Genomic DNA, 22450 nt, shown 5'->3' with positions numbered 1-22450 from the left:
CATTTCCCTAATAATTAGTGAATTTGAGCACCTTTTCATGTGCCTGTTGGCCATCTGTGTTGGTGTGAATGTAAATTGGTGCCACCACTATGGGAAACAGTATAGAGGTTCCTCAAAAAATTAAGAATAGAACTACCAGGTGATCCGGCAAGTCCACTTCTGGGTATTTATCTAAAGAAAATAAAAACACTAATTTGAAAAGATATGTGCACCCCCATGTTCATTGCAGCATTATTTATAATAGCCAAGATATGGTAACAGCCTAAGTGCCCATCAACAGATGAATAGATAAAGAAGATGTGATACATATATACACACACAATGGAATATTTTTCAGCCACAAAAAAGATGGAATCTTGCCATTTATGACAACATGGATGGACCTTCAGGGTATTATGCTAACTGAAATAAGTTAGAGAAAGACAAATACAGTATGATTTCACTCATATGCAGAGTATAAAAAACACAAACACACAGATGCAGAAAACAGATTGGTGGTTACCAGAGGGCACGGGGGTGGGAGGGAGAGCAAAATGGGTAAAGGGGGTCAAGTGTATGGTGACAGATGGAAACAAGACTTTTGGTGGTGAGCACACGGTAATATATACAGAAGTTGAATTAAATGTTGCACCCATGAAATTTATTTAACGTCATAAAACAATGTTACTGCAATAAAAACAGAACAAAACAGAACATGGTTTATGAAGCATTGTAAATGGTTTTGAATATCAGAGCTAGTTTGGATGAGGACCTGGTACTTCATAGCTCCCCATGCAGGTTTTAGACTTTGATCTCAATTGTACAGTGGGTGAGAAAGCCACACTTTACACTGATGATTGTGCCACAGAGGAGGAGACCTGGCCTGAAGTCGGCTTGACAATGCCTGGAGGACGAGCTGTTAGTTGACCTCAAAGAAGCAACCAGGAAACCAGAATGCTAGATTCCAACTTCTTGACTGAGTCAGTGGAAGAGCAAGGAAGAAACTACCTGGCAGTTGTCAAGCTGCTGGCCTAGTGGTGAGACCCAGCTCTTAGATAGCATGACTGCAGAACTTCTTAGTGTCACAAATCAGAAGCCAAATGATAATAAATAGAAGCCCTAGAGAAAAGACCAGTAGCCTTCATAGAATTCCCCCAACATTATTTATTGGGCTCATTTCCCCCTAGAACTTTGGTTAAACACATGTTCACTTGTCATTGCACTAAAAATGATCCAAAAGGATAAAGTAAATAAGATACCTATTAACACAAGTGATTTGTTAAACCTATTTTGTTGCTCCCTATGTATTGCAGACAAAACTTCCAAAGAGATCTTTATCTGATAAACTACTTTAATTAAACAAAGACCTGAGATAACCAACAATGACCTACTGTATAGCACAGGGAACTCTGTTCTGTGATACCTATATGAGAAAAGAATCTGATAAAGAATGACTATATGTATATGTATAACTGAATCACTTTGCTGTATACCTGAAACTAACACAACATTGTAAATCAACTGTAATCCAATAAAATTTAAAAAAAAAAAAAAAACCAAAGACCTGATTGACTGTCACTTAACTGTGATAGCATAGCACTGAGTGGGATTCAAAAACAGCATTCAAGTAACAGATCAGTATTATTGTATTATGCACATTAAAATGGTCTTATTTCATCCAGTTTTCAATTTTATGTATAATTAATTGAAGGTCTAACTTTGAGACATTATTTTCTCACTACCAGCTCTGTGGTCATCAAAATTCCATTATTAATATTTAGTCAGCATCAACAAAGTCTCACATTGCTGTTGGGCTTTTAATGTGTTACCATGAAAGCAAACGTTTATAGACCTGGATTTTGTTTCTTCTTGTAGGTTGATGAAGTAATGCTGACTCTGAAACAGGCTTTCAGCACAGCCGCTGCCCTGCAGAGTGCCAAGACCCAGATTAAGCTGTGCGAGGCCTGCCCTATGCACTCTTTGCATAAGCTCTGTGAAAGGATTGAAGGTACAGTATAAGTTGGCCTTGGCAAAGACGAGTTTGCTTGGCAAAGACAAGTTTGCTTTGGCATTGGGGAAGTGAGAAAGTCGCTACTGTCATTGAATGCTTCTTTGTTTTGAGGTGAACCAAGAGCCCCAAGAATCATTTCTCATGTCCAGTCAAATTTGTGCTGTCAGTCTCTCCTAGGTGCTTGGCTTTTTTTCCTCTTTCTTTTTTATTTTTTACTTTTTTTCCGAAGGCAGACTCAAGGGAGGAACTTGCATTTCCCACAGTTCCTAAGACTCTGCTATGTGCAAAGTGGGAACTGACCAAATATTTGTTGAATGAATGAAGCGAGGCAAAACCATCCCAGAATATCGACTGTTTAAGTCTTTCTTTTTTTCCTTTCTCACTCGATGATGTGTTCTTTTTTTCCTAAAGGTTTAGAACAAGAATGAAACTTGCTTGGCTTTTCAGGGTCGTTTGAAAATCACACAGATAAGAGACATGATGTCATAAAGCAAGTTTTTAAAAAAAATGTGTTTTGAGGAGGGGGAGGAGCATGAGGAAGAGGGGACCCTGACTCAGTTTCCCTTTCTTCTCCTTGTCTCTTACTAATAAAAAAAGGTTGAAAACTACTGTGCCAGAGAAGACACACAATTTGATAAACACTTGTTAAGCATCTAGCACGTGCCAGGCAGTGTGCTTGGCACTGGGGATGCGGAGATGGTGGAGATGTGGACCATGCCTTCAGGAAGCTTAGAGTCTAGAGTGGGAGATGGGCTTGTGAGCACGTAAATGCAATCAGTACGATAGTTGTTGGAGTCGATGGGGAGAGTGTGGACTCCAGAACAAAGCAGAGGATGGTCTAGCCACTGTAAGTGCAAATTGAGATATCTGTTCAGTAGGCAGGAGAATCATAGGCACATGGGAAAATTGATGACGAACAGCCGTATTTATTGAATATCCACTCAACTGTGTGAACAAGCACTATTGCAATGTAATATTCAAATTTTTAAAATTTATAACTATAATTTTACAGAATGCACCTTATTTTCAAATATACATGTAAACTTTACACAAATGGAACATTCTCTGGTGTATGGTAAAGAGAATATTATACATCTGAGGAGGAAAGGCTGAGTGATTCAGGAAATGGTGTTGGATCAATTTGCTATCCAAAGAGACAAAGATTCCTTCCACTTATCCTACTCAAAATACACTCTAGGTGGATCAAAGTCCTCAATGCAAACAAACAAAATGCTAAAATCATTCAAAGAAAATAAAAATGTTATTTTGTCCCTAAACAAGAAAGCCTTTATTAAGGCACAGAAATGCAGGAACTACCAAAAGAAGACATTGACAGATTTGACTTCATAAAATCTTAATATTTTTACATAACAACAACTGGTTACTTGGAAGTTAAATGATTAGTAACAAATGAGGAGAGAGCAGATTGCTGTTCAGAATTTGTAAAGACTGTTATTATCTGTCAGAAAAAGATAAAACCACCAGTAGGAAATTACACAAATCATATTAAAAACACTCCTCTGAAAAAAAATTTATAGTTTTAGAGACCTTTGTAAAGAAAGCGAATGCAGGGGCTTCCCTGGTGGCGCAGTGCTTAAGAATCCTCCTGCCAGTGCAGGGGACACGGGTTTGAGCCCTGGTCCAGGAAGATTCCACGTGCCATGGAGCAACTAAGCCCGTGCGCCACAACTACTGAGCCTGCGCTCTAGAGCCCACGTGCCACAACTACTGAGCCCACGTGCCACAACTACTGAAGCCCGCGTGCCTAGAACCTATGCTCCGCAACAAGAGAAGCCACCGCAATGAGAGGCCCGCACACTGCAATGAAGAGTAGCCCATGCTCTCTGCAACTAGAGAAAGCCTGCATGCAGCAACGAAGACCCAGTGCAGCCAAAAATAAATAAATAAAATAAGTTAATTAAAAAAAAAAAGAAAGAGAATACATATTATACATCCAGAAGCAGTAGGGTCTCTTCCAAGATCATGGAGGGAGTGAAACTTAAGGTTCCCTAGCTTCAAGGTATGCATATATCTGAAGGGAGCAAATGAAGAGTTCATGTGAACTGGAAAAGATTCACACGGGCTTCTTTTCCTAAGGCCTCAGATAACACTTCTGATATGATTGTTTTACCCTTGCCTTGACATCGGGCAAAGAGAGCCATAAGATAGGGCAGTGCTCTGATAGTAAGAATGAAAGGAATAGCAATAATGCAGATACTCCCATAAGACTTACTGTGTCCCGGCACTGTTGTGTTTTCCATATATTAGCCCACTTAATCCATACTGAAATCCCACAAGATGGGTAGTGTTTTGAATCCTCATTTTACTGATGAGGAAACAGGCGCCGAGACACATAGTGGGTAATAACTGCCACATCCTTATCGCTTAGGAGGGGCAGAATCAGGATTTGAACGTGTTCAATCTGTTTCCAAAGCAACTTGATGCTTCTCTCTGAAAGAATATCAGAAAGCCAGGATTTTCAGGACCAAGCTCTCTTGAAGCCTTGGCATCAGTGTTTCCCAAAGAGTTGTTTTCATGTGGGTAAGATAACAGTGTGAATTCTAAACTTGTGTTAGGCTTAAGTACAAAGTATAAAGCTGGAAAAAGGACCACATTCAGATTCAATGCAAATTCATAGGAATAGAAAGTGAGAAAGATATTTAGAGATATTTAGAAGTATCTAGATATTCGTATTTCATATCACTTACTCAGAATTATAGAATCCTGTCAATACCTTTGGCTGCATTAATAAGGAGTTCTTTCTCTACTGAAAAAAAAGAAAGGGAAAAGATACGTATGCTGATGTTGAGTCCTAATCAATCATCTATCCCTATGTCAAGGGATCCTTGTCATTTAGACCAGGAAGAAAAGCACCAGTCATGTCGGGGGACCAAAGTGAATCCAGGAGACAGTGTCTAAGGGGACCATCTCTCAAGGACCAATCCTCAGAATGTGAAACTAAAGTGGTGTTGAGCACTGTAGAGGTGGAGCAATTACCCTCAGTCGGGTTTTCCTACAATAACGTGCATGAGGGCTAAATAGTATACTTACCTCTCAGGATCGGTTAATTCACTCCCCAGTGACTCTAAACTGAGGGGAAGAAGAAAGTCAAATCAGATTCAAGGCGGGGTAGGGGGGTCATGCATAATTTGCAAATAAGCTGTTTGCAATTCCTCCCCTGAAATAAAGGACTAAAGAAACTTCCTGGGCCATAGATTTAGTTACCTACTTCAAATAAGTACCCTCTTTACTTCTCCTCTTTTTAATCTTTTATCCTCCTACACATGCTAATAACATGCTGGAATATTAAACAACATAAAACAAAACAAAAACAATCATGTGAATCAGTTTCTTAATATATTGCCTAAGGAGCCTCTTAAGGAGGCTTTGCCAGCAAATAATAAATTGTGGTAGTGAGTGGCATCACACCATCAAAATGAATTTTAGTGTTTCTGTACGTGGTCACAGAGATTTTCACAGCATTTTATTGTACATTGCACAAAGAAAGGTAGAGCTGAGAAGTTTTCAGAAGTTTTTCTTCTTTCTGCACAGTGGTTTAAAACAGGTCCAGTGGTGGCACTCTACACGTTCTAACCATCATGAAATGAATTCTAGTTCTTTTAAAACAATGCATATTTTGAGGTGAATCTCTCCTAGGGATTTTAAAGTGCAGTCTACCTATAACAGTCATTAAATATTATATGTGGCTAGATATCCTCTTTCTAATCAAAGTAAGGTAGCAATAGTATAAGTGGTCCCTAACTATGTAAAGGAGATCTGTTCCTTAAAAGTGGATGGTCCGGTGAATCATTGTAAATATGAATTACATTTCCCTTTTAAAAAAATTTATAAAAACAAAAATGTTTTCATGGAAAAAATTTTTGCCCAAGGGCTTAATATAAATTATATGCAGAAGTACACTAGATATATAAATAATATGGTATAAAGAGGTAAACAATTTCTTGGGAAAATAGTAACACTAAAAAATGTCACTAAAAACTAATGATGCCCTAGAAGTTTTATCACCAAGACCTGTATAAGGGGGAGAGCTTCCTGTGTAAGCTCTAGCTCTACTTTTTAATATTAGTAGCTATTCTTTCTTTTTTAATTTTTATTTATTTATTTATTTTTGGCTGTGTTGGGTCTTCGTTTCTGTGCGAGGGCTTTCTCTAGTTGCGGCGAGTGGGGGCCACTCTTCATCGCGGTGCGCGGGCCTCTCGCTGTTGCGGCCTCTCTTGTTGCGGAGCACAGGCTCCAGACGCGCAGGCTCGGTAGTTGTGGCTCACGGATCTAGTTGCTCCGCGGCATGTGGGATCTTCCCAGACCAGGGCTTGAACCCGTGTCCCCTGCATTGGCAGGCAGATTCTCAACCACTGCGCCACCAGGGAAGCCCTATTCTTTCTTTCTTTTTTTTTTTTTCTTTTTTTGAATTTATTTATTTATTTATTTTTGGCTGTGTTGGGTCTTCATTTCTGTGCCAGAGCTTTCTCTAGTTGTGGCGAGCGGGGGCCACTCTTCATCGCGGTGAGCGGACCTCTCACCATCGCGGCCTCTCTTGTTGCGGAGCACAGGCTCCAGATGTGCAGGCTCAGTAATTGTGGCTTACGGGCCCAGTTGCTCTGCGGCATGTGGGATCTTCCCAGACCAGGGCTCGAACCCGTGTCCCCTGTATTGGCAGGTGGATTCTCAACCACTGCACCACCAGGGAAGCACTATTCTTTCTTTTTTAAATGTCAAGTTTTAAGCTTAGAGATTTTGGCCAAGGCTAGTATTCACCTATGCGTTTCTAGGATGGTAAGTTTGTTAGTATATTCAATGGTATCTGGTTATGCTGTTGATTTGGTATCATGTAGACATTTTTTGTTAATAAGTCTGACTTCAAGATCACTGACAAGGGCCATTGATTTTGGTGAGGAGGTTTTCCATTTTGTTTTAATCATTTTATTGCAGTGTTCCAAGGTCTGTCATAGGCAGGAACACATTTCCTTGAAAGGATTTAACTTCAGAGCCTGCTGGTGAAGGGACAAGCTGCAGTGCATTTTATATATACACATATATATATACACACACATACACATATATATATACATACACATTTTGATCTCTGTGGCTAGAATCTGTTTAACACCACTCCCCATCATTTCCCTTAGGTCTCTATCCGCCAAGAGCCAAGCTGGTAATACAGAGGCATCTCTCGTCCCTGACAGATAATGAGCAAGCTGACATCTTTGAACGAGTTCAGGTAACATTATTTATAGTCCTCCCAAGTAAGGTATAAGGAATGAGAATTGGACCCTGTTTCTGTGAGTTCCTTTTTCCATTTCTCTATCTGACGTTAAAGATAGATAGATATACTACTGTACTATTGGATAGTTACTACAATGCCACTGTTACTTTTGTTTCTAAGAGCAGCTAAATGCTTAGCTTTACTTACGTCTGTCTGCCAGACAGATAAAATGAAATGAGACTAAAGTAAAACAATAAAAGCTGTGTTGCCATAATGTGCTCTCCGTCTGTCTGTTCAACAGAAAATGAAGGCAGTCAACGACCAGGAGGAAAACGAACTTGTGATTTTACATCTGAGGCAGCTGTGCGAAGCCAAGCAGAGGACACACATTCATATTGGGGAAGGCCCATCGGTGAGATGTTTTCTAGTTGACCTATTTTTGTTTTTTTCATATATTCAGTCAAAATATCACAGAAGATGTAAAAGGAGTTTCTTTCCTTTGTCTTCTCATCTTTCGGGCTAAACCCTAACAGTCTTCTTTTCCCCCCAGCATTTTAGAAGTTTTATAGGAAATTGTAGCAAACATTGGCACATTGAGATAAAATAGTAATGATTTTAAAATGTAAAAAAATTTGTGAGTTTTGGTAGAAAACCAGTAATAAATGCTCATGATTTAGAATGAACATACATTTTTAGTAATATTAAACCATTGTTTTATTTCAAATTCATATGAACATCTTATTTCATTAAAAACTAACATAGACTTGAGTGGTAAAGAGCAAACATGCAAAGAAGCAGTAATGTCATGGAAACGGCTACCCTGGCTGCAAACTAAGGGATGATATTTTTGTGCACGTGGTTTAGAATGTGTTCCCAGCTGCATGTAGGTAAAGCAAGACCACTGGCAGCAACATCTAAAGAAATCATGACATATTTACCACTTGATAACACTAATTCAGGTTATGTCTTAATCTCACTCTATTCAGAACAAACCACATACCGTGTGATAAGTGATTCCTTAATTATTTATAGTACAGGCACTTCTAGAGGACCTTCTATGAATCAAGCTATGTGATAATGGTGACAAAAAAGAGATGAATAATGACGTAGCCTACAGAGAAGAGCTCAAATAATCCAAAAGGGAATGCAAACATAAATAGATACATATAATAGAGGCAACAAGATGGCTTTTTAAAATTCCTATTAGTTTTATTTTATTTTATTTTTTATATCTTTATTGGAGTGTAATTGCTTTACAATGTTGTGTTAGTTTCTGCTGTACAACAAAGTGAATCATATATGTATACATATATCCCCATATCTCTTCCCTCGTGAGCCTCCCTCCCACCCTCCCCATCCCCCCCCCAGGTCGTCACAAAGCACCGAGCTGATCTCCCTGTGCTATGCAGCAGCTTCCCACTAGCCATCCATTGTACATTTGGTAGTGTATGTACGTCAATGCTACTCTCTCACTTCGTCCCAGCTTACCCTTCCCCGCTGCGTCCTCAAGTCCATTCTCTACGTCTGCATCTTTATTCCTGCCCTGCCACTAGGTTCATCAGTACTGTTTTTTTAGATTCCATATATGTGCATTAGCTTACTATTTGTTTTTCTCTTTCTGACCTACTTTACTCTGTATGACAGACTCTAGGTCCATCCACCTCACTACAAATAACTCAGTTTCATTCCTTTTTATGGCTGAGTAATATTCCATTGTATATATGTGCCACATCTTCTTTATCCATTCATCTGTCGATGGACACTTAGGTTGCTTCCATGTCCTGGCTATTGTAAATAGAACTTCAGTGAACATTGTGGTACATGACTCTTTTTGAATTATGGTTTTCTCCAGGTATATGCCCAGTAGTGGGATTGCTGGGTCGTATGGTAGTTCTATTTTTAGTTTTATAAGAAACCTCCATATTGTTCTCCATAGTGGCTGTATCACTTTACATTCCCAAGGAATTGTGTTTTAAGAAAGGAACACTGAGTGCAACGTTAAGTGGTAACTTTGTAACCATGAGTGAACATACTGCACGGAGGCCCTCCGAGGACATACTGGTTTTTTAGGGTTTGCATGGGAATTGGGGAAATAAGGCTTTAAGGCTAGGCAGCAGCGGGATGATGAATAGCCTTAAGTGCTAGATCAGACTTTGTCACTAAAGGACTTCAGGTAAGAGCGTGAGAGCATCAAATTTGTGGCTGGTTGGGTAAGGGGGTTGGCAGTGTCAGGAATGAAGTCACATTCTCAAATTAGGAGACCTTGGTAATAGAATGCGTGAGAAATGATTCATTTATCAAGTGCATACTGTGTACTAGGCAGCGGAGATGAATAATGACAGCTCTAACTGTAAGGAGAAACCAACGTGCAATCAAATGAGTTAAAATATGGAAATATGGTGTGATTGGCACAGAGATATAAGTATGTACCAGACAAGAGATAACACTGGGACATAAACAGATTGAATGATTCTGTCTTGAAAAATGTATTTTGTCTCAGAGAGAGGGTAAACTGAAGCCCTGGAGATGTGAGGGAGGGACTGAGTCAAGAGCAATTTGGGAGGCATGATCCTTAGGACTTAGTGACTGATTGGATAGATATGTTTAGGAAGAGAGAGGGGCTTGCTGGGAGAGACTTCAAGGTTTCAGATTTGGAGGAATTAGATGTAATAGCTAGGAAATACAGAAAGAAGGCAAGAGCGGGGCGAAAGATGGAAATAAGAAATAAGAATTCAATTTTGGAAGTGTGAGGTTTAATTAGAAGAATGGGTTTGGTGCTCATAGAATTTGAGCTGACATTATAAATGTGGAAGACTATGAGCTTTGTCACAGATTTGAAGTCGAAGGGGGATGTTCTGAGGAGCACCTGCATTTCAGGCAATGAGTGAATTAAAATGGAGCCAGTGATAAAGACTGAAAGGGAATAATGAGGGAGAAAGATTTATTACGGTGAATGACCAAGGTAGGAGAAGAGTTCAAGTAAGAAGATCAACAATGTCCAATGACATAGGAAGGTCAAGAAACATAAAGACTAAAATCTGTTCATGGGTTTGGTTAAATCAGTCATTGGTGTGGATAGTCTTGTTGACCAGAAGGCCGAAGGCAGTATGTGAGGAGTGATATGCATTTTCTATATGACGGAGGGCGCTCAAGATCACAAAGGAGATTTTAACAAATTGTGCATGTTTTCCTGTCAGTATACTTAAGTTCCTCCCTGCCTCTCTCTCTTTCCCTCCCTTGCTCCCTCTTTTCCTTTCTTCCTTCCATTTATTCACCTGGTATTCACTGAGTAGCTGCTGTGTCAGGCATTGTGCTAAGCGCCAATACGATTTCCCTATTTTCGTTGTGTCATTCATCTCAAAGCCTTAGAATGATGAGTCAACCCAGTCCTTACACACAGCCCGAACCCAGTCCAGCCCACATCTCTATCTATTGTTTTCTTTCCTTTTTGATTGTGATCATGTTTCTTTTATCAGTAACTCCTTAGATGACCACGTGGAGCCAGCTCCAGTATGGACCTCTATTGCCTCCTGCGTAGACTGTCCTGAAGCCTTCAATCTGATCTTCCAGTCTCTGATTTCCCAGTCCTTTAGGTGATTTTTGAACACTTCTTTCACATAAATCTTCCCAAAACATTACTTTCACAGTGATGCCCCTCTACTTGTAAATTGTGATCAGTGATTCTTCCTAATTATCCAGCACTTAAGACCATTCAAGGTTTTATCTCCAGCTTCACTTGCCCACTTTCCACTACTTCCCTCTGTTTTAGTCAAACACCTGTACTGACACCCTGTCCCGTGAGCATCCCAGCCTTTGTGATTTTGCCAGCACCATCCCCAGTGTTGGGAAAGTCTTCACCTCCTTTTTTCTGCCTGTCTGAATCCCATGTATCATTTTCTTCCTGACCATTGAGACCCATAACTCATGGTTCCATATTTGATACTTAGGCATTGCTTTGTGTCTCTGCTACGAGTGAACGTATTTCCTTCCCAAGCAAAGGATGAGTTTTCTTTCTTGGAAACTTCCTAGCACTAAGAACCATGTAATATACATAGTAGCCTTTTATCTCTATATAAGATAAAATATTTAGAGAACTTCATATAGTGGACACATTGTAGATTCTCATATAGTTCAGTACTATCGGTGAATACTTGTCGATTGAAAAGATAAATGACCCACTCACAAATGAAAATGGAATTATAACAAAGGCATTAGCAGAATCCAGCTTTGCTAGAAGATGCTTTGTTCTTTGAAACCAATTTTTTGTGTTTTCTTTGGTAATTTGGATATAAAGTATGTAACTTGGAAAGGGATGATTATAGTTGTTAATCAAAATAACAGCAGTAAAAATGGACATCTCAAGTTTAGTTTTTGTTAAATGCAGCAGGAATATATTAGCAGAAAGGAAAGACATATAGGAAAGATCTTATTTCTGTCTTTTTTATTACTTACAATATTAAAAATTAATCTCTTTTGCTTATAATCTGTGTGTTCACGATGTGGAACCTAAATTATTACTTCTTAATAGAGCTACAGAAGAATTCTCATGCTTTTTAATGGCTTAGCCATAAGCCTGTCTTTAAAACTTCATTTAACCTTGAGTATTTCCAACCTAAAATGTATGTTTTTCTTTCCATAGACTATTTCAAATAGTACAATCCCAGAAAATGCGACGAGCAGTGGAAGGTTCAAACTTGACGTTCTGAAAAATAAAGCTAAGAGATCCTTAACTAGCTCCCTGGAAAATATCTTCTCAAGGGTAAGATTAAACTGAGGCTCTTTAAGTTATTATGTCTGTGTTTTCTAACTGCTTCATTCTCAACTGGCTCACTGAACATTTCCTTTAAAAAAAAATTAAGATAACTTTAAGTTAGTTAACACTTATATAAAATAATCTCTCAAAAAAAGTCTCATTTTCAGATCTAGATTTATTCTGGTGCCTCTGATATCTGAATCTGAGCAGTTGAGATATACGTATAGGAAAGGGGAAATAGAATATTGATGGCCAATCCTTTAAGAACTTCTTATCACTTGCCACATAAAGTTATAAAGAAGCCCTTCTTTCACTTATTCCTAGGAGCTGATAGGGAATGCTGAAAATAGTAAGTATAAGTTAACAGAAATGCGTGTATTCCATTCAGTGAATTTATATATTCTGTTTAAAAATAAGCAAAATTATTTCTCTTCTTCATTTTCCTCTTCCTGAACAATTCACTCCTAATGCTATTAGACGAGACACAGCAATGTAGATGTCTCGGTTCTGTAAGGCAGGGAAGCCAGCACAGTGGCTCAGCACAGGGGGACAGAGCCTGTATGGGTGCTGTGTATGGGGGTGACCCAGTGCAGCATGTGGACACCAGAGTGCGGTGAGGAGGGTGTGAGGTGTCAATTGTGGAGATTGGTTACACACAGGGAACTGATCAAATATGTAAATGTTTAAGGATAGTGGGATTCTGGGAGAAGGGAATTACAAATTTGAAAGGGGAGGAAATTAGAATGAGATCTGTGTTGTTGGATTCAACTCAGAGGTAGCAGTATGGAATCTTGGTTTTCTATTTTGAGCAATAGAATTACATATGTTCTATGTAATGCATATGTATTAATATATACGTGTGTCAGTAAATGTGTACATACGGCCCCTGACTTTGTCCACTGATAGGAACTGGGAACAGCTTTTTTATACATGCCAGATCATAAATTAAGCCTGGTTGGATGACCCAGATTTTAGGTCTGGCACTCAGATTTTGGTTTCTATATATCATTCTTTAAGAAGGAACCATGATCCTGGGAGAAATGGCTGGTTCCAGGACTCCAGGGAAAGTACAAGGTAAGTCCAGAGCATCGTGGTGTTCTAGATAGTGAGGAAGTACTCAAAGAAAGGTAACAGGATGTCACAAAGACATAAAAACCTTGAGGGGCTTCCACTGGTGACATCTGAGACAATGAGTATCAAAATAAATTATAGCAACAGAGAGTGACTTGTTGTATAAGATAGGAAACTGTAAGTCTATTCTGATATGAAAAATAAATTAATACATTGGAAATTTGATCATGATCAGGATATTTACTGGGTAGAATTAATACCTATTAATTACAAAGGGGAAAATAGTAACTTTACAATGGAAAAAGCTGGCAGGCACCACCTTAATCAAATGATCAAATTGAACATCTTCAGCAATGGGACAAATTGAAATCCTGTGCCACTGATACAAAGAACACAGTGGCACTTCTGTAGTATTCCTGCCAAAGGGGCAATACCTGAATCTAATCGTGAGGAAACATCAACAAACCCACATTGAGATACAGTCTACAAAATAACTACCTGTTATCTTCAAAAGTGTTAAAAGCAAGAAAGTCAAGTGCAGTAGTACATTGGGACACAGTGACTTGTGATGTCTGGTGTTCTTATTTTTATTTCTTTGCTAGAACTCAAAATACTTTTATGGGTAATTTCTGTTAATGATTGAGATTCTTCTAACAAAAGCCTTGCAGCAAGCATGGTCATTTGACAATGCTATTATTTTATTAGCAGAAAACAGAATTTAGGAAAAGAGCCTCTAGAAGATTTGTCGGAAGTGTGTTAATGCAACTTTTCATAAACTTGTCCTTCCTCCTCATCTTCAAAATTTATAAATCAGTTATGTTCTTTCTTTCTCTCTCATTCCTTCCCTCCCTCCTTTTCTCCCTCTCTCCTATGCTGTTCAGTGAGAATTTTAGTAGAAAGATTGTTTACGTAGGTGGTCAGAGGATCCGAATTCCAGATCTGGCCCTAGCAGGTTTTATATTTATGATCTTGGAGAAATTATTTACCTTTTCTAAGCCATTGTTTCCCCACTTGCGAAACGGGCATACTCATACCTGCTTAGGTCATGTTACCGTGAGGGTGAAATGTCAGTATGTTAGGAAAATATCACACTGTAGATATGAGCTGGTACATACAGCAGTGGTAAGCTCTGAAACCTCTGTCATTTATAAAAGGACACAAGGGTATTTAGAGTGTGACGCTCTTTATCCCACTGAGTACCTTGGCATTCTTCACCGTACTTGCACGGCTGACTTTGAAGTACTGCTTACATAGCTTTGTATGGCTGTAATGACTTTTCAGCAAGGGCACTGCCAATCTGTTTTGGTCAAGGTGGATACTGTAGCTTTTGTGTCCCAAAGTGCTGGCAAGTTCCATAAATTATGTGACCTAACAAGGTCTTACTTGTACCATATGCAGCAGAATGGACTTCTTGAGAAGGTTGGCAGCTACCCATGTTGTATCAAAGGTTACATAGTAAAGGGTTTTTGCGTACTTCTGAAACTTGTCAGTTTATTTTTTTCTCTCTGAGTGACATAGGAGAAAATTGACACTCCAGTCATAGTTTGGCTCATAATTGCTGCTATTTTTAAGAGTCAGAATATTTTATTTAACTAACTATAGTTGTTTATGAAATAGGATACATTTTAAAAATGCTTTAAAGCTCAGCTCACTAGCAATTAAAAAGTGGGTCCAAGGCAAAAGGCTTGACACATGCATTACCAAATCATAATATAGTAAAACTGAAAAAGCTATCTGCTCAAAGGTGAAAAGACAGAGTCTTGTATTCTGGTTGTTTGTTGCTTGTTCTTTTTCTTTTTAAAATTTATTTATTTATTTATTTTGGCTGCGTTGGGTCTTCGTTGCTGTGCGCGGGCTTTCTCCAGTTGTGGTGAGCAGGGGCTACTCTTTGCTACCGTGTGCAGGCCTCTCATTGCGGAGCACGGGCTCTAGGCATGCAGGCTTCAGTAGACATGGCCCGTAGGCTCAGTAGTTGTGGCGCATGGGCTTAGTTGCTCTGCAGCATGTGGGATCTTCCCAGACCAGGGCTCGAACCCGTGTCCCCTGCATTTGCAGGTGGATTCTTAACCACTGCACCACCAGGGAAGTCCCTGTTGCTTTTTCTTAAATTGAAGTTTTCCAAAAGAGGAACATTTCCTAATATATTTATTAATATATGTTTATAGTTCTAAAAGACAAATATTCACTAATATAAAGTATAAGTCATTAGAAAACAGTCCTCAAGGGACTTCCCTGGTGGTGCAGTGATTAAGAATCCGCCTGCCAATGCAGGAGACACGGGTTCGAGCCCTGGTCCGGGAAGATCCCTCATGCCGCGGAGCAACTAAGCCTGTGCGCCACAACTATTGAGCCTGCGCTCTAGAGCCCTCGAGCCACAACTACTGAGCCCGGTGACACAACCACTTAAGCCCGCGCACCTAGAGCCTGTGCTCCGCAACAAGAGAAGCCACCGCTGTGAGAAGCCCACCCACCCTAAGGAAGAGTAGCCCCCGCTCACCACAACTAGAGAAAGTCCGCACACAGCCACGAAGACCCAACACAGCCAAAAATAAATAAATTTATATAAAAAAAAAAGTAAGTCCTCATTTCACTTTCTCTTCAGAGTAATAGCCATTGTCCTCACTTGTTGAAATGTGTGAATTAATGATTGTGGTAGAGTATAATTTTAAAGTAAGTTTATTTTTCTTTGTGTGTAAGAAAAACTCATGGATAAAACACTCCTATGAGTAATATGTGTCATTTAAGTGTTTTTCTAATGATGGAAATTGTTTGATATCCATCTGACTACTTTCTCTATTGTGACCAAATAACCTGTTTGAGATAACCAGGCAGGTTGGCATGTAAGTAGCAGCTGAAAAAATAGCGGAAAGCAACATGGCCCATTTTTCTTTTCCACACACATGAACCCAATAATTTATCAGCTAAATGTATAGTTTATTACTGGAAGTATGTCATGTTACAGTATAGAACTGAAGAACTGAAAGAGCCTTCATCAAGTTCTGGGACATTTGCAAAATAACCCTTAACCAATGTAGGTTAATTGGTTTTATTTGTAATTCTACTTTTCACAAAGCTCTATCTTCAGGAGGTAGTATTGAGTAAGAGCTCAAGAACCTCACTTTAAAGTTGTACTCCCTGAATTCAAATTGCTGCTCTGTCCTTTAACTGTGTAAACGTTGGCAACCTAATCTGTAAGAACTTCAGTCTCTTTACCTGTAAAGTTGAGCCAAAAAACTATACCAACTTCATTAGAATTGTTGTGGGAATGAAGGGGGTAATGCATGGTAAAATATTTAACATAGTACCTGGCACGTGGTAAGCATTCAGTAATATAGATGCAGCTGTTAGTTTTATGATTGATATAGTTGTTATTTAGGGAGCCACCAGAAATAGAAAACTATGATTGATATACATAGATAAGAATAAATATTGCTTCTATGAAACAAGGTAGGATACCATAAATATAAAAGAGTCCATGGAGAACAGGAAAGAACTCTTACAACTTTCTGATGGTGGACATAAAAAGAAAAATTCAGTAGAAGGCTGGGAAACTAGTGTTGAAAAAAAACTTCCGGAAAGTAAAGCAAAATGACAAAGAAATAGAAAATAAGAGAACGAGGTTAAAAGTTATCTGGAGATCCAAAAGCCAAATGGTAGGCGTTCCAGAAAGAAATGCATGCAGAAATTTTCAAAGAAATAATTTAAAAGTTTTCTTAGAGCTGATGGACATGTTTCAAAATGTAATGGGCTCAGAAGATGCACATAGAAAGACTGAAGAAAGCCATGCCAAGGCACTTCATTGGGAAATTTCAGAATGCCCCAGGGTAAACTTAGATTCTGCTCCAGAGAGAAATAGCAGGGCACACACACAGCTCAAGAATCACAATGACATTAGACTTCTGCACCGAAAGACAGTTGAGCAATGTTTACATATTCTGATGGCACGTTTCCAGGCAGAATTGTATATTCAGCCTAACTATTAATAAAATATAAGCATAGAACAAAGACACTTACAGACATGTAAATTAAAAAAAAACTTACTTCCCAGTCTCCTGTTCTCAGAAAGCACCTGGAGTATATGTTCCACCAAAATGAGGAAGTAAACTAAAAAAGAGGAAGACATGGGCTTAAAGAAGCAGAAATTCCAACATAGAATAGCATCAAAGGAAACTTCTAGGTTGATGGTGAAGGATAATACTGGAAACATCTATTCAGCAAACATAAATTGCTACCAGTCCAAACTGGGGCAGGAAGACAGAGATCTCCAAAATGGGTAGCTCAAAGAAAAATATATGTAATTAATGGATTATGTAATGTTTGACCATATTGAGATTTATTGGGAATAGATTAATGATAAATAAATTAGTAGTAATAAACTGGGGATTACTGAGGTAGTTGTTAACTCCATGAAGAACAAATTGTACAAGATGTGAGTTGTAGTAGTAGTAAAATATGTAGCTCAGGTGCAAACAGTATTTACAAGGTCGTAAAAATCTAAGCACAAAATATTGGTTTAACTGACACGTGATATAACTCTACTGAGAGAAGAGGGGAAGAGAGAAGTGTGTATGGGGATGGAAAATGAAGTAAGAATCCTAAACTCTCATCTTGCAGAGTAGGAAGTCAATGGATAGTGCCTAAAATGGAAAGATTAAGGAATTGGAATGTAAGCTGAATAACAGAAGCATTGATACAAGTAATTTCAGGTGTTTGCTTTTGGGGAATGGGATTCAGCATGTGAAGGAGGGGGCTGGTGATTGCCACTTAACATCATAAGTTTGGTAGCACAGTTTGACTTTTGAAACTTTGTGTAGGTATCACTTTGATTAAAAATTAAAATGAAACTTAACCCCCCCCCCCCAATTAAACCCAAGAAATGTTTGGAGACACACTTTAGAATTGTAAAGTGCTGTAGAAATATTGTGCGTTTTTTCATTGCGGAGAGTCACTGTCACACTGACTTGACGTATTTCTAGTTATTCTCTTTAGAACTTTCCCATGTGTTTTAGAGTTAGGCAGAACATCTTAGTCTGTATTTTGTCTCTTAAGACCTTCTATGTGATATGGTTCCTAGCCAGCCTTTCATCTTCTTTCCTTCAATACTTGGCTCCAGTTTCTTCCTACATGAAGTGTAGAGAGAAATAGATGAGATGATCCCTTTGGTTCGTTTCTTAGATCATCACCAAAGAACTGTGTGAAAAGAAAATCGAGAACCAATTCACCAATATTGAAGCAGACTTTTATCTAGTCTTCTAGAGAGACTTTATTGAAGTAGTTTTGCATTACGGAATAATGAATTAAGCTAAATCCATACATTTTAGGATGCAGTTTTCTTTTTTTAACCTGTGTTTATTATAATCCTATAATGTAAATTATGATCTAGGTTGTAGGGAGGTTGTATGTATTAAACCATTTTCTTTATAACTGTTGTGGTTTGTTGTGCTGTACTTTCCACATGGGTGTTTATCTGTATGTGGCACCAAGTTCATGGGACTCTCACTGATGTTATGGGTGAATAATGTTTGACTTTGTAACCAAAGTCACTTCAGTAAGCTTGGTCTGAATATCTGGTTATCTAATGGCTGATTTAGAAGTAACGGAAGTAGATTGCGGATAGTTCTCTTTGCCATGCTGGAATGGCTGTTAATACTGCCAACAAATTTGAGTGAACCCCAAAAGGATCAATGTAATGCTAACATAAAGAGGCAACTGCCTTTTATAGTTTTAAAGTAAAAATTCAAACCCTATGAACGATTTAATTTTATTCTCTTCACTCAGGGAGCTAACAGAATGAGAGGTCGGCTTGGAAGTGTGGACAGCTTTGAACGATCCAACAGTGTTGCTTCAGAGAAGGTATCTAAGCAGAGCTCCCTTTTTTCCTACTATTGCAACTTGGTAAAAACAAACACTAATATGATAATATGCGTGCTTAGTTATTTTGTTATGAGCTCTTTATGACTTCTAAAAAATAATTATTTGAGCCTTTATTATTTTAAAGAAGATTCTGGCTATTAGCATGTTGCTCTTTATTCAACTGAGGCTTTCTCTTTCTGGGACAGAACACATCCCTTGCTGTCTAACTCTGCTCTGTCAGGCGTTTTACTGTTTGGAGATAGTATAATTTCGGGGACGATATTTGAGCAACTGTTGATCCAAGGCCATAGAAAAAGGAGCCATATGATTATTGCACTTATACAGTGATCTTTTTATCTTTTGTTCCCTCCTCATATTACTTCCCCCTCCCCCATATTTAACCCTTTTAACTGCAACGTTAGGCTCTTCTTTATCTCATAGACAATTCTCAGTAGGTTTGGTTTCCTGTTTCCTGTAACATGTAACCTGAGGCAAATGCAACCTATTTTTTTTAATGGAAAAATATTAAAATATGTTCACTAAACTTTCTGTTGGTAGAATTGAGGACTTAGTCCAGTTATGAGTCGATTAGCCCTAACCAAAGTTTATCAGGCTAAACATTTCAAACAGCATACTTGTCTAAATGGAAAGATTTATGATGTCTCCCCATGCAATATGAGAGGCATTCCGGCATAGCTCACTTTTCATTCATTTCCTGTTTTTCATGTCTTTAAAAAATTTTTTACCTCAGGGAACACGTAGTTAGATAGAAGCATCCATGGTGAGGGAAGATACTTAACAGGCTTTATTTTATTTTCCTGAAATCTTTGCCCTGAGACTTGGACACTTAAGCGTTGTGATATTGTTTTGACAGTACAGGAAACATGCAACCGATATGTCATGGAAATCAGTAGATACGTAAATACAGACCTCCACCCTCTTTCGGTCAGGATCTCTTTTCATCTTTCTGGCAACAGTGAGAACAGTACAGTAGCTGGAGAGCATCTTACCACAAAGGGTTAGGGGAAAGCATCCCTCTTCTTATTATCCCTTTCACTTTCTGGCCTACCTTTACGGATGCCGTCTTACAGCTGCTTATCAGAAGAAATGGGTTGTGGTGACAGTGATCAGCCCTCAGCATGGATTGAGTAAAAAAAAAAACAAAAAACAAAAAAAAGCTACAACAGTTTGTCGTGACTCAGGAGGAAGAAGAGGCACCCTGTGAGCAGGTCTGCCATGATCGGTGTAGGAAGGAAAGGCCTGACTTCTTGCGTTTCAGGACCTCTCCCCTGGAGACTCCCCGCCAGGGACCCCGCCAGCTTCCCCGCTGTCCTCAGCCTGGCAGACGTTCCCTGAAGAGGATTCCGACTCCCCGCAGTTTCGAAGACGGGCCCACACGTTCAGCCACCCACCTTCCAGCACGAAGAGGAAGCTGAATTTACAGGATGGGAAGGCTCACGGGCTTCGCTCCCCTCTTCTGAGGCAGAGCTCCAGCGAACAGTGCAGGTGAGTCCAAAGCTCTCTCCAGAAGCTGGAACAGAATTCTCCTGTCACTCTCTTCTGACCACCGTGGAGTCAAGAGTTATTTGTGACTTCATGCTGTAGCCAACATTTAGTTGTCAGAAAAATAAATTGAATGGTAAAAACCTTCGTTACTAAGGGAAACAGGCAAGCTTTAAGGCACCCCGAAAGAGAAGAGTTAAAGCATTTTGGATGGAAATAGTTTTTGTTTTCCCAGAAAAATGTCGAAAACAAGATATCAGGCAGTTGTTTTGTCTGAAAAAGCTTCTGACAACGCATGTTCCTCAGTGTCTCTTTGATGATGGCTTTCATGAAACAGTCAGCAAATTTGCAAATAACATAGCAGAACTTCCTGTAAGCACAAGGGTTAAAAAAATCTCCTACATTACCTTTATACATGAGATAAAAATTGGCTGTATTTTTTTTCATAATAAATTAAAGCCAAATGTGAAAATTGTTAAAAATTTTATCTAGAATAAAGTGATGTTTACAAAGAAGAATACATATACCATAATTGACAGGAAGTATCCATTAGAAACTATCTTGCATGGTATTTAAAAAATATTTAACAAAATCATTTGGCATTTGGTAAGAGATAATAAAGGGGGTAAATTTGGAATTGTGGAATGATTATACTTCTTACCATGTAGTACAAATCAGAATTTATATCCTAGAACTAATTTTGTTTTTCTTCGTTCCTATGAGTTTGGTTTCAGGAAACGGTCTGATAGGGGTTCCAGTCAGAGAGGAAAAAAAAAACCCAACAGAACTCTAAGTAAAAAGAAGATTAATTTTTATATTAGTTGTTATCAAATTTACCAGCTTTTCTTTTAAGGATGCAATTGAATGCTGATTGTTGTTTTTTGAATAATTTGATATTAAAAAATAAAATATTTAGGATATATAAAAATAAATTAATAGAACTAATTATCCTCAGATTTTCTTTTATGAAAAAGGATTAAGTATTCATGTATATATGAAAAATTTTAATGATCATTTATATTTACCCAAAACATTGTCTCTTTTTCCAGGAAAAATTATTTTCAAGAATTTAAAACATTAATTATTTTAAACAATTAATAATGTCTGTTTTTCCTTATGTTTTCCACATTTCATAATGTATATGCTCAAAGAACTTCTGTCAATATGAAAAGGTGCTATTTATATCATGGTAAAAACTTGCTATGCAAAGAATCTTCTGGAAAAAAAACTTAGTAGGAGATTTAGGGATTCAGATAAAACCATGGCTGCACAATGCCACAGGCTGCAAGAAAAGAACATGGACATTAACGTTTGTTAAGCCAAAGGTATTATGATGCCTTCCAACAACCAAACATGTTGTTCTTAAATTTTTAGAAGGGTTTATATCTTTAAAATAATTAAGTCTTTGAACTACTGATAATCAGTTTTTCCTTCTGGAACTTGTTTCCTGTAATTATTTGTGCTTTCCTACTTTTTCCCCTTGAAGTATCTTTTGCATGTCAAAACAAACACTTTTTGTCCTAAAATTGTTAAGAGCTTTTTAGAGACAAACACATATGCTTAGAAACGCTGCATAGATGAGGAATTCAGTTTGTGAACAATGAACTAGGTCATAGTCATCTAATAGAGAACTGCATGCATATAAGTTTTTTTCCATATAAATTCAGCCCTGATTACATTTATAGCGAGAACCTGTGTATATGCTATCTCATAGTGAATGAAGATTGTGCCAAAATGTAAATTAAGACGAATTTGCTGTATTTTCTGTACCCAGCATCCTTGCATCAGTTCGGCGCATGCACAAGGAGAGTAATTCTTCCTCCAGTCTTCCAAGTCTTCACACTTCCTTCTCTGCCCCTTCCTTCACTGCCCCCTCTTTCCTGAAAAGCTTTTACCAGAATTCAGGTAGACTGTCCCCACAGTATGAAAATGAAATCAGGTGAGATCAGTGTCCTGTTTGCAAAGCAACGTTTTCTGCAGTGATATACTGATATGTTACTAAGAAGTGGCTAATTAACTTTAGAGTGACATGAATGCATCTGTATGTTGTGCT

General features: G+C 38.4%; 1 protein-coding gene across 5 annotated transcripts in view; it reads left to right on the top strand.

The window, feature by feature from the left end:
* TBC1D4 (TBC1 domain family member 4) overlaps positions 1–22450 on the top strand; it is a 216525-nt gene that overhangs the window by 150223 nt on the left and 43852 nt on the right. For 4 of the 5 annotated variants that reach the window (XM_059903038.1, XM_059903042.1, XM_059903041.1 and 1 more), the window contains exons 5-11: positions 1855–1987; positions 7141–7232; positions 7519–7629; positions 11857–11976; positions 18820–18894; positions 20174–20400; positions 22172–22336. In XM_059903038.1, the coding sequence (XP_059759021.1) occupies positions 1855–1987; positions 7141–7232; positions 7519–7629; positions 11857–11976; positions 18820–18894; positions 20174–20400; positions 22172–22336 (923 nt within the window). The remainder of the gene's footprint in view (positions 1–1854; positions 1988–7140; positions 7233–7518; positions 7630–11856; positions 11977–18819; positions 18895–20173; positions 20401–22171; positions 22337–22450) is intronic. The other variant, XM_059903040.1, reaches the window with a different exon arrangement.

The sequence above is a fragment of the Balaenoptera ricei genome, chromosome 18, assembly GCF_028023285.1.
Source record: "Balaenoptera ricei isolate mBalRic1 chromosome 18, mBalRic1.hap2, whole genome shotgun sequence".
Lineage (NCBI taxonomy): Eukaryota > Metazoa > Chordata > Mammalia > Artiodactyla > Balaenopteridae > Balaenoptera > Balaenoptera ricei.
The sequence above is the reverse complement of the archived record's forward strand: the minus strand, read 5'-3'. Positions and strand labels throughout refer to the sequence as shown.